We start from the raw sequence: 12,927 nt of genomic DNA on the forward strand, positions 1-12,927 counted from the left end.
TTGTCTTCTGAGCTTTTGGACTCGTGCTGGAGCCTACGGGGGTGAAATCCAGCAGGTTCGGACAGGTTTTGGAGAACCGGTAGCGGAAATTTTGAGTAGTTCGGAGAACCGGCAAATGCCACCTCTGGCTGGCCCCAGTGGGGTGGGAATGGAGATTTTGAAGTATCCTTCCCCTGGACTGGGGTGGGAATGGAGATTTTGCAATATCCCTCCCTTGCCACACCCACCAAGCCACACCATGCCCACAGAACCAGTAGTAAAAAAAAATGGATTTCACCAGTGCCTCACTAGACTAGTGAAGAGAAGGACCAGGGGAGACAGGATAGCAGTCTTCCAATATTTGAGGGGCTGTCACAGAGAAGAAGGGGGACAACCTATTTTCCAAAGCACCCGAAGGCCAGACAAGGAACAATGGATGGAAACTGATCAAGGAGAGATTTAACCTAGAAATAAGGAGAAATTTTCTGACAATAAGAGCAATCAACCAATGGAACAGAAGTTTCCTTCAGAAGTTGTGGGAGCTTCATCACTGGAGACTTTCTGCTAGAGAGAAGTTTCCTGAGGATGGGCTCCAGCATGAATCTGAAAGCTCGGAAGACTAAACTTCTGGTCCCGGTGACTGATGCAGATTGGATCCTGCAACATTATCCTGGGATATGTGTATTTGATAAGCTGCCTGGGAAAAACCAAGGGAAATCACCAAACCATTAAAAAGCAATTATGGACACGTGATGCGACACCCGGAAAAAGACGGCGTACTTCACTTAATCCTCCAGGCAAAGATTTTTTTTCGGCCGAAGAGGTTGTAGAAAAATGCTTTCAAAAGTTAAAAAAAAAAAAAAAGGTTGGCCACGCCCACCCAGTCACATTACCCACCCACCCCGCCACCAAACCACGCCCACAGAACCGGTAGTAACAAATTTTACATTTCACCCCTGGTTTGGCTGGCCTTTTGTTTGTCCCTGAAACTCCATTAAATTAAACGTTTGTTTGTTATCATTTTATATCGGCACCAAAACAGTTCTGTTCATAATCCATTCCTTTAACCAAATAACCAGTCTCATTTTGCAAAGTGCCTGGCGAAGGCCATTTACCCTGAAAAAAATGGGATAGATCTACTGAAATTGATCAACAAGATCTTTTTTTGGGGGGGGGGGGAAATATATATTTATAAACCCCCTCTTTACTTTGCTGGTGAAGTGTGATAAGCAGATTGTGTGAACAGGGCTTAAGTATCTAATGGAGGACGACTTTCAGGTGCATGAAGAAAAAAAACACACCCTCTCGCTAAATATAAATGGAAACAGAATTGAGAAAGCTGATAAATAAGACAAATGGAAATTAAATTTACAAAGCCTCCAGTTCTCATTGTGACCCTTTTACAGGCACTACCTACCCACTGATACATAATTTGGAGTCTGTTAACCTCCATGCCCTGCCTAATTTTGTCATTTTCTAAAGACTTAGTTTAATATTAAAAGAAATAATTGGGAAGCTAGCTCCGTGCCAGCCTCAAGAATTTTTTTTAAATTTCTCATTATATTTCCCGAGCTTGCTTTTATATTTTGTACACGTTTCTTTAAAATAATACTGACAAGTGTCCACTTCAGTTGTGCTTACACGTGTGTCCAGCACCTTCGCCTGTCAGGAAAGAGGCATGAACTGAATTGGATAGCTGGTTTGGTGTGGTGGTGAAGGTGCGAGCCTAGAAGCCAGGTGACTGTGAGTTCTAGTCCCGCCCTAGCTACGAATGGTGGCTGGGTGCCAATCCCTCCCTTTCAGTCCAACCCAACACATGGGGTTGTTGTTGTGAGAAAAATAGGAAGAAGGACAGTTTTGTATCTGTGCTGCTTTGAGTAATGTATAAAGTCCCGTATTTTTTGGAGTATAAGAAGCACCGGAGTATAAGACGCACCTTAGTTTTTGGGGAGGAAAATAGGAAAAAAAAAATCTGCCTACTAGGTATTCATCTGGCTAGTCCTTAGCCTGGTTAGCTTCAACACATTAGTTCGCTGGCTGGTTTTGATGTTGGGGCTGGTTGGGGCTAAAAAACAGCTTCTAAAGCACAGCTGATCTTTGGAGGGAGCAGCAATTAGAAAAGCAGGCGAAGCACGGAAGATCAAGTTCCTCCTGTTCCTCTGCCTCATTACTGTCCACCTCTGGAGGGTCTGGAATCCACACATCACTCCCCGATGGCCCTGGCCCCACCTCTGCCTCTGACGCAGAGCCCTCATCCGGGCCTTCCCCTGACCCCAGGACAGGCCCATGTTCTTCCTCAGCCTCATCGCTGTCTGACTCCGTTGCCAGCTCTGCAGGCTGCTGGTGGCCCACAACAATTGCCTCCATTAATTGTGGCTTCTCCCCTAACCCCTCCTCTCTCTCTTTCTTTCTCTTTTCAGAGTAAGCTGGTGAAATACTTCAGTCGTCAGCTCTCCTGCAAAAGGAAGGTGTCCCTGCAGGAGCGGAATGCCAAGCTGGAGGGCTTCCCGCAGCTCTGGCACTGGTTTCGCATTGTCAACATCCGGAAGGAGGTCACGGAGGTGAGCGAGGCCCAGATGGCAGCAGTTACTGGTTCCCGTTCCCCTCGACATTATTACTTCCTGTTGCTCTTCTTCCACCTTACAAACCTCCCTGGAGCTGCCGGCTAGGGTTGTATTCTCTCCTCCGGTTGCCCTTAATTGGTGTCTCCTCCTCTTCTCCACAACCCCCACTCCCTTCTAGCACTGATGATGTTACCTAGTTGGGCAATGAAATGTCTGCAAGAAAACAATCAAGCTCAGAGAGAACCAGGGAGTCAAAAGTCGTCGTCGTCCTCCCCCTCCCTGAAACTCCATTCTCTTCTATCACTGATGATGTTACCTAGTTAGGTAATGAAACATCCATAAGAAAACAAACCAAGCTCCGAGAGCACCAAGGGACCCCTCATTTCCACTTTGAGCTACAAAATCTTCTCCTTTTTTGGTTAGAATGTTTCTTCTGGTAGTGCAGATCCCAGACTATTCGGAGTGTGGAAAACGTAACTTTCCCAGAAATCCTGATCCCGGATCCCTGGTTTACTCTGATTTTGCATTAATTCTTCTAATGGGGGAGGAGTCATCTTGCCCCTCCTCTTTAACATCTATAAACCACTGCGGAGGAGGGGAGTTGTGATAGTGAGAGATTTCGTGGAAGTCCTGGCCCAGCCTTTGGAGCCAGGGGAGACTCCTGATAGAGTGTTTGGAGGTCACCATAATCACAGCTGGATTTGCGGGCGGAGGCCATGGCAAGGAAGACCAGCTGCCACCCTACCAAAAGCTGGACGCCTTAGTGACCATGAGGCATGCTGTCACTACTACTAGACTAGACTACTGCCATGTTTATTACATGGGGCTGCCCTTGAAGACTACTGTAGGAGAAAGAGTGGCAGGACCTGGGGGGGAGGGGCGGAATCAAGAGAGGAATCACCCTAGAATCCCTACAATAGTCAAAAGCGAACTAAGTCCAATTTCCCTTGAATTCTGTTGACTCTTATCGAACACCAAGCAGGTGCTAAACCTGAATTGGGAAGATTAATGTTGGCATGAAAGACCAACTAAACTGATTTATTGCCATTCACACCTATGCACAGGAATCACAGGTTTAGAAATATGAAATATCAATAAACAAACAAATAATAGCATAGCCTTTATTGTGATTGTACATCATATATACAAAGGAATTGGTTTAGCCTCTCTGGTGCAATCCATAATAGAACATACAAAACAACATAGATGGCATAGAGAATAATCCCTATACAAGTAATCGAGGAAAAAAGGACCAGTCATACTTTTCCATATGTGTTGTGACCCAGGCCCAAGTAGGTAGTAGGAAACTCAGTCAGGGTAAAAACGAACAAACTTTATTAGAACAGCTGAGAATTAACTCATTCTCAGGGTAGTCCAACTAAATCAAAGCAAATTCCTCCCAACACAATTCCTCAGTTTTATCACCAACCTTGATCCAATTAGGCAAACTGCCAAAGACCTTTCTTGGCAAAAGTTCAGAAGACACCGATACAAAACAAATGCAAAAAGACAGAGCTATCAATGCTGTTTTCCGGCAAAGAGCCCAAACGCCATTGCTGGTCTTTTAAGCCTAAATGGGAGGGGCCAATCATCTCTTGGCCCTACTCCCGAGTTGTCCTCTTTGCTTGAGCTGCTCTTGCCTTCTGGCAGCTCTTCTCATGCGTGCATTAGGAATAGGCTCCTCCTGTTCTTCTGCCTCACTACTGTCAGCCTCTGGAGACTCTGGAGTCCGCACATCACTCCCCGATGGCTCTGGCCCCACCTCAGCCTCTAACGCAAAGCCCTCATCCAGGCCTTCTCCAGCCTCCAGGACTGGCCCACGCTCTTCCTCAGCCTCATTGCTGTCCAATTCAGTTGCCAGCTCCACAGGCTGCTGGTGGACCACAACAATATGTGTGCGGAGTGATTGTGATTGTGTTTTAAGAGTCTGACAGCCCATGGATAGAAGGTGTTTTTTAAACCTGTTTGTCCAGCTGGCTATGCTTGGATGTCTTCTGCCCCAATGATAGAAGCGAAAAAAGACCCTGGCCAGGGCGTGAGAAGGGCCTAAGTACCTTCCTTACTCTGCTGAAACATGAGACCTGGAGAGGTCGTCTAGTGGTGTTAGAGGGCAACCGATGGGACCACTTTTAAATCCTGCGGACCACTAATATCATCTGCCTAATGACCGGCTGGGTGGGTGTGGCTAGATGGTCATGTGACTGGGTGGGCGTGGTCAACTTGATGTCACTCATGTCGAGGGGCGCCTTGTTGGCCTCTACTTACTACACCCCTCCCAGCCCCTCCTCGCCTGCCCACCCAGGCTCCTTAAGGCCCCAGCACAGTGGTGAAATTCATTTTTTTTTACTACGGGCTCTGTGGGTGTGGCTTGGCCAGAATAGAATAGAATAGCATAGAATAGAATAGAATAGAATAGAATTGAATAGAATTGAATTGAATTGAATTGAATTCTTTATTGGCCAAGTGTGATTGGACACACAAGGAATTTGTCTTTGGTGCATTTGCTCTCAGCGTACATAAAAAGACAAGATACATTCGTCAAGAATCATAAGGTACAACACTTATGTAGTCATAGGGTACAAAAAAGCAATCGAATCATACTAGGAAACAATCAATATTATTATTATTATTATTATTATTTATTTGATTTTTATACCGCCCTTCTCCCGAAGGACTCAGGGCGGTGTACAGGCAAAAATAAAACAGATAATACAATATACAATTTAAAAAGCAGATTAAAAAACTTATTTTAAAATTAGCCTGATAGGTTAAAATATACTAGACTAAAAAACCCCATTTAAAATTAATTAATAAAAATTTAAAATTTAAAATTAATAAAATTCAATTCAAGCCAGCCCCGCGCGAATGAAAAGATGTGTCTTCAGTTCGCGACGGAAAGTCCGAAGGTCAGGTATTTGGCGTAATATAATATAATTTATATATTATAATATATAATATAAATCTCAAGGATACCAGCAACAAGTTTACAGTCATACAGTCGTAAGTGGGAGGAGATGGGTGATGGGAACGATGAGAAGATTAATAGTAGTGCAGGCTTAGTGAATAGTTTGACAGTGTTGAGGGAATTATTTGTTTAGCAGAGTGATGGCCTTTGGGGAAAAAACTGTTCTTGTGTCTAGTTGTTCTGGTGTGCAGTGCTCTATAGCGTCGTTTTGAGGGTAGGAATTGAAACAGTTTATGTCCAGGATGCGAAGGGACTGTAGATATTTTCACGACCCTCTTTTTGACTCATGCAGTATACAGGTCCTCAATGGAAGGCAGGTTGGTAGCCATTGTTTTTTTCTGCAGTTCTAATGATCTTCTGAAGTCTGTGTCTGTCTTGTTGGTTTGCAGAACCAAACCAGACAGTTATAGAGGTGCAGATGACAATATATTGAGCATGTTGATTTCCTTTATGTCACATTAAAAATTGCAGTTCTCCACAACTTTTCAGTTGTTTTATGGGCAACTCTGGATAAAGAAGACGTACATTTTCTAGGTTTGTTTCTTTTCCGGCAGGGGATGGAGAAAATCCTTCAATGGTGTATTTTTTCACTGCAGGAGTGCAATAGAAACACAAGAGGGCAGCAGTGCTCTATCTTACTGAACATTTCATGGTGTGTGTGGGAGGGAGAGAGAGAGAGAGAGACAGACAGACAGACAGACAGACAAATTTTTACAGCTGCAAATGAGGGATTTGCATAAGGTGCTCGTCATAATAAGAGTTGCTTGTGCAAGTGATAAGAGGAAGAGCAATCTAGTGAGTAAAGTTGTTGAGGTTGTTAGTAAAATTACATAACATAACAAAATTACATTGCCAAAGGCAGAACTTGGTACAACAATATTAGACTTTAGATAGGGAGAAAAGTCTAATATTGTTGTACCAAATTCTGCCTTTGGCAATTTCTTGGGTTTTGTTATGAAAGAATCTTCTGTTTTTTCAGGGTAACTGAGGATTTCTTTTTGCATTTCCCTTGATGGTTTCTTTTAGAGGTGACATGACCACCTAGCCACGCCCACCCAGCCAGTCATTAGGCGGATTATATTAGTGGTCCCTGGAATTTAAAATGATGAATTTAGTGGTCCCTGAGGTCCGAAAGGTTGGGGACCCTTTCTCTAACCGATTAAATCTCCTTCTTGCTCTTTCTTTCTCTTCCTCTAGCAAATCTCTTCAGGGCAACTGAGTCTGGAAGACCTTTTAGAGATGTCAGACGAGCAGGTCTGCAAGACGGTGGAGAAATTTGGGGCAAATTGGGAAGAATGCGCCCGACTCAACGCCTCTCTCTCCTGCCTCCGGAACGTGTATAAGTCAGGTGCGGGAGCCCAGATTTCTTTTCTTCCGGTTGGCGGTGTGTAAGGGTTCGGTCTGATGTTGAGACTCTAGAAAGAGTGCAGAGAAGAGCAACCAGGATGATGAGGGGACTGGAGGCTAAAACATACGATGAACAGTTGCAGGAACTGGGTATGTCTAGTCTAGGGAAGAGAAGGACCAGGGGAGACAGGATAGCCTTCTTCCAATATTTGAGGGGCTGCTACAGAGAGGAAGGGGGTCAAGCTATTCTCCAAAGCACCCGAAGGCCAGAGAAATAATAATGGATGGAAACTGATCAAGGAGAGATTCAACCTGGAAATAAGGAGGAATTTCCTGACAGTGAGAGCAATCAACCAGTGGAACACTGGAAGTAGGTAGTAGCATACTCAGTCAGTTTTAAAAACAAACTTTATTAGAACAGAATGAGTTAATTCTCAGCGTCGTCCAAACTAAATCAAAGCAAATTCTTCCCAACTCAGTCTTATCACAAACCTTGGTCTAATTAGGCAAACTGCCAAAGGCCTTTCTTGGCGAAAGTTCAGAAGACACTGATAAGAAACAAATGCAGCAAGACAAAGATCTCAACATTGTTACCGTTGCTGGTCTTTTTAGCCTCATGGAAGGGGCCAATCATCTCCTGGCCTTACTCCCGAGTCGTCCTCTTTGCTTGAGCTCCTCTTGCCTTCTGGCAGCTCTTCTCATGCATGCATTAGGAACAGGCTCCTCCTGCTCCTCTGCCTCACTACTATCAGTCTCTGGAGGCTCCGGAGTCCGTGCATCACTCCCCGATGGCCCTGGCCCCACCTCTACCTCCTATGCAGAGCCCTCATCCGGGCCTTCCTCAGCCTCCAGGACTGGCCCATGTTCTTCCTCAGCCTCATCGCTGTCCAACTCCATTGCCAGCTCTGCAGGCTGCTGGCGGGACCACAACAATATGCACCGAAGACAAATTCCTTGTGTGTCCAATCACACTTGGCCAATAAAAAATTCTATTCTTTTCTATTCTATTCTATTCTATTCTATTCTATTCTATTCTTTTCTATTCCATTCCATTCCATTCCATTCCATTCTATTCTATTCTATTCTATTCTATTCTATTCTATTCTATTCTATTCTATTCTTTTCTTTTCCATTCCATTCCATTCCATTCCATTCCATTCCATTCCATTCCATTCCATTCCATTCCATTCTATTCTATTCTATTCTATTCTATTCTATTCTATATCAATCCTTCCATTCCCCCACCATCTGGTCAGAGCCGAAGAAGCTTCTTGGATGAGAAGCAAAACATCTTTGAGGAAAAACAAGGAAGTCCAGCTGCCTCTTGAAAAAAGGCACCTTTGGGACACATTGTTGTTAAGCAAATTTATTTAATTTTTTTATTTAATTTTATTTATTTGTCACAACAATATATGTAGGAATCATACAAAAGATTTTATAGTATATAAACATATATGGGTAAATATAAGGAGGTATAAGCATATATATAGAAAGAAGAAAAGAAAAACAATAGGACAGGAACGGTAGGCACGTTTGTGCGCTTATGCACACCCCTTATGGTCCTCTTAGGAATGGGGTGAGGTCAATAGTAGAAAGTTTTTGGATAAAACTTTTAGGATTATGGGAAGAGACCACAGAGTCAGGTAAAATGTTTCAAGCACTGATGATTCTGTTACAGAAGTCATATTTTCTGCAATCTAGATTAAAGCGGTTGACATTAAGTTTAAATCTATTAGTTGCTCTAGTATTATTGCAATTAAAGCTGAAGTAGTCTTTAACCGGAAGGACATTACACTAGATGATTCTGTGAGTTAAGCTTAGGTCTTGTCGAAGGCGACGGAGTTCCAAGTTTTCTAAGCCTAGGATTTCAAGTCTGGTGGGATAGGGTATTCTATTGTTTTCAGAGGAATGGAAAATTCAGCTTCCTCCATTGATTTTGCTTCTTGGAAGCAAGATCATAAATGGAGGTCATGTGACAACCCCCCCCCACCTTTCCAGGTCATTGCAAAGCTCACGAACAGTTTCCAGTTGCAAAGTGTTTTTTTCTAGTGAGACCAGTCTATCAGGGCAACCTGGTCTACCCAGATACTGGATGGAGCATACTGCTTCCCCTTTTGCCTTTCAGCCCCCAACCCAGGGGCCTTTGCAGGCAGTCGCTTCCGGGACAAGCTATTTTTCTGTTAAATTTATATTATTTATATAAATTATTATTCTATATAAATTTATATAGAAACTAAAGGGAGACTAAGCGGTGATTCAGTGGCTAAGACGCTGAGCTTGTAAATCGAAATGTCGGCAGTTCGAGAAGAAGATAAAGTTCCTGCCGCAATTTTTCCTTTTGGGAATTATAACGGGTTGTACAGGGATTGAGACTAAATTGATTCTGAATTTAATAACAGCAGCAAGGCTGTTGATTGGACAATATTGGAAGAAAAAAGAGTTACCTACAATAGAAGAATGGATATTGAAAGTTACTAAGTTGGCTGAGATGGCTAAAATCTCAGCTTTTTTGAAAGACAACACGCAGGAAAGATATTTAATTGAATGGAAAAAATGGATTGATTATTTACAAAACAGATATCAGATTAAGAAATATCAGATTGCCTTTGAATAATTAGGAAGTATTATTTTATGTAATGGGGGGGTTGGGAAATGAAAAGATTTGGATGAGGTTAATTGGATTAGAAGGGAAAATTTTACTCTATGTTTGGTTTAGGTATAACAATACCTTGTGATTGACCCGGGAAGCTGTGGGGGGATGAAGGAGGGGAAGGGGGTTTTGTGGGGGGGGGGGAGGGGGAAAAATGTTTTTGCTTGTTAAAACTTTTTCAATAAGAAATGTCGGCAGTTTGGCGGTTCGAATCCCTAGTGCATAATGGGGTGAGCTCCCGTTACTTGTCCCAGCTTCTGCCAACCTAGCAGTTCGAAAGCACGTAAAAAATGCAAGTAGAAAAAATAGGGACCACCTTTGGTGGGAAGGTAACAGCGTTCCGTGCGTTGAGTTATGCTGGCCACATGACCACGGAGACGTCTTCGGACAGCGCTGGCTCTTTGGCTTTGAAACGGAGATGAGCACCGCCCCCTAGAGTCGGGAACGACTAGCACATATGTGCGAGGGGAACCTTTACCTTTAATCTCCCTTTATTTCTTTGTCAGTAAATTTAAATTTAACACAAAAATTCCAGTTGCAAAGCGCCCAAATTTTGATCGCACGACTTTGGGGATGCTTCAACAGTTGTAAATGAGAGGATCCGTCCCAAGTTCCTTTTTTTCCCCCTCAGTGCAGTTTTAACTTCACATGGTCACCAAATGGGTAGTTGTAAGTTGAGGATTTACCTGCAGAACAGCATGATCAACATGGTCCATTTCTCTCCCTCCCTCTGGCTGTTAACTGATAATTTGCCGATTGTGGAGATTGTTATGGAAAATAAAACCAAGGTTGCCTAGCAACATCAGGGCAATTTTATGGCGTTCGGGCAAGGTGCTGGATTTTTCCACTTGTTCGGTAGGTATCTTTCTCTGCTTCTGACCTATTGGACCTTCTGCGCCTCCCTGAAGGAATGGAGAACAGCCCATAAATAATCCAAAGAATTTAAGACAGAAATCTGTCAGCAAAACAATCAGAGTTTTTCTCCCCACCTGACAGGGAGTTCAGTGGTTTGGAAATCCTAGCATTTCTCCCCCTGAGAGAAAACAGAAGTTAGAGCAATAAAGGAGAGAAGAAAACCGAGACCATCCCTTCCTCCACTGAATAGAATAGAATAGAATAGAACAGAATAGAGTAGAGTAGATTAGAACAGAACAGAACAGAGTAAATATTGAATAGAATAGAATAGAACAGAATAAGAGTAGAGTAGAGTAGAGCAGAGCAGGGCAGAGCAGAGCAGAACAGAACAGAACAGAACAGAACAAATATTGGAATGGAATGGAATAGAATAGAATAGAATAGAATAGAATAGAATAGAATAGAATAGAATAGAATAGAATAGAATAGAATAGAATAAGAGTAGAGTAGAGTAGAGTAGAGTAGAGTAGAATAGAGTAGAACAGAACAATCGAGTTTGGAGCTGTTTACCTTGAGTTTGTATCTATTGTTTGCTCGTATATTGTTGCGGTTGAAACTGAAGTAGTCGTTGACAGGTAGGATGTTGTAGCAAATGATTTTATGTACTAGGCTTAAATGAGAACGAAGGCGGCGTAGTTCTAAGTTGTCTAAGCCCAAAATTTACAGTGTGGTGGCATAAGGTATTCTGTTGCGGGTAGAGGAATGGAGGACTCTTCTTGTGAAATATCTCTGGACTCTCTTCACTTCAGACAAATGGTTATCCAATCTCTTCTTAAAAACTTCCAATGTTGGAGGATTCACAACTTCTGGAGGCAAGTTGTTCCGCTGATTAAATGTTCTAACTATCAGAAAATTTATCCTTAATTCTAGGTTGCTTCTCTCCTTGATTAGTTACCACCCATTGCTTCTTGTCCTGCCTTCAGGTGCTTTGGAGAATAGTTTGACTCCCTCTTCTTTTGGCAGCCCCTGAGATATTGAAAGACTGCTATCATGTCACCTTCCTAGTCCTTCTCTTCCTTAGGCTAGGCTTGACTTAGACGTTTCTTTTTGGACCAGTTCCAAAGCAGTAAATCACAACCAAACAAACCACATTGCAGGCACCAGGCACCTGATGAAGTGACCTTCTGGACCGTCTACTTTTTAATAAAAAAATTGTTCATCTGGAAAGGTTCTGATTTATGGCAAACCAAATCGCTTTGCAGCCATTAGACCCTGCTGGTTTGCTGTCTTTTGAACAGTAGAGGGCGCTATAGGATAACTGAAATTCAGAGGTGAACACAACTTATTTTAAATAAGACAGATATATTTTGTACATTTAGGTAGGTAGGTAGGTAGGTAGGTAGATGATAGAGAGATAGGTGAATAGATGGATGGATGGATAGATAGATAGATAGATAGATAGATAGATAGATAGATAGATAGATAAGAGACAGAGAGCTGATAGAGAGATAGCTAGACAGACATATAGATATAGATCGATGATAGATAGATAGATAGACAGATATAGATAGATAGATGATAGAGAGATCGAAAGATAGAAAGATAGATAGATGAGAGAGAGAGATGATAGAAGAGATAGAAAGAGAGATAGAGAGATGATAGCTAGAGCTAGATAGATAATAGAGATAGATAGAGATAATATAACATAACATATAACATAACATAACATAACATAACATAACATAACATAACATAACATAACATAACATAACATAACATAACATAACATAACATAACATAACATAACATAACATAATATAATATATAATATAACAATATAATATAATATAATATATAATATAATATATTATAACAACAGAGTTGGAAGGGACCTTGGAGGCCTTCTAGTCCAACCCCCTGCCCAGGCAGGAAACCCTACACCATCTCAGTCAGATGGTTATCCAACATTTTCTTTAAAATTTCCAATGTTGGAGCATTCACAACTTCTGCAGGCAAGTTGTTCCACTTATTAATTGTTCTAACTGTCAGGAAATTTAGATGATAGATAAATAGAGAGACAGATGATAGAGAGATAGATAGATGATAGAAAGATAGAGAGATAGAGATAGAGAGATACATAAAGTTAGCGAGATAGAGATAGAGATAGATGATAGATAGATAGATAGATGATAGATTTCATTTAAAAGAACAGATTCTGAGTTGTATCATAGACTTTCAATCCAATTGCCATGGATTCCTGCCCACCAGGAACTGTTAAGTTGATCAACTGATTACATTCCACCAAGTTCCTGTTGATTTTTAGTGACTGCATAGATATTCTCCATGATGATCTGCAGCAAGACAAGGAGCAAGGCTGTCAACCTTGTTTTCCGACAAAGAGCCCAAACACCGTTGCTGGTCTTTTAAGCCTTATGGGAGGGGCCAATCATCTCTTTGCCCTACTCCCGAGTCGTCCTCTTTGCTTGAGCTGCTCTTGCCTTCTGGCAGCTCTTCTCATGCGCGCATTAGGAACAGGCTCCTCCTGTTCCTCTGCCTCACTACCATCA

At 42.3% G+C, this 12,927-nt stretch overlaps 1 protein-coding gene across 1 annotated transcript in view; it reads left to right on the plus strand.

Annotated features, from left to right (window-relative positions):
• The window catches only part of KSR2 (kinase suppressor of ras 2), a 186,297-nt gene that overhangs the window by 18,011 nt on the left and 155,359 nt on the right, over window positions 1-12,927 (plus strand). The window contains exons 2-3 of the mRNA XM_058158508.1: window positions 2,400-2,540; window positions 6,706-6,856. Of these exons, the coding sequence (XP_058014491.1) occupies window positions 2,400-2,540; window positions 6,706-6,856 (292 nt within the window). The remainder of the gene's footprint in view (window positions 1-2,399; window positions 2,541-6,705; window positions 6,857-12,927) is intronic.

This window comes from Ahaetulla prasina, chromosome 15 (assembly GCF_028640845.1).
Source record: "Ahaetulla prasina isolate Xishuangbanna chromosome 15, ASM2864084v1, whole genome shotgun sequence".
Lineage (NCBI taxonomy): Eukaryota > Metazoa > Chordata > Lepidosauria > Squamata > Colubridae > Ahaetulla > Ahaetulla prasina.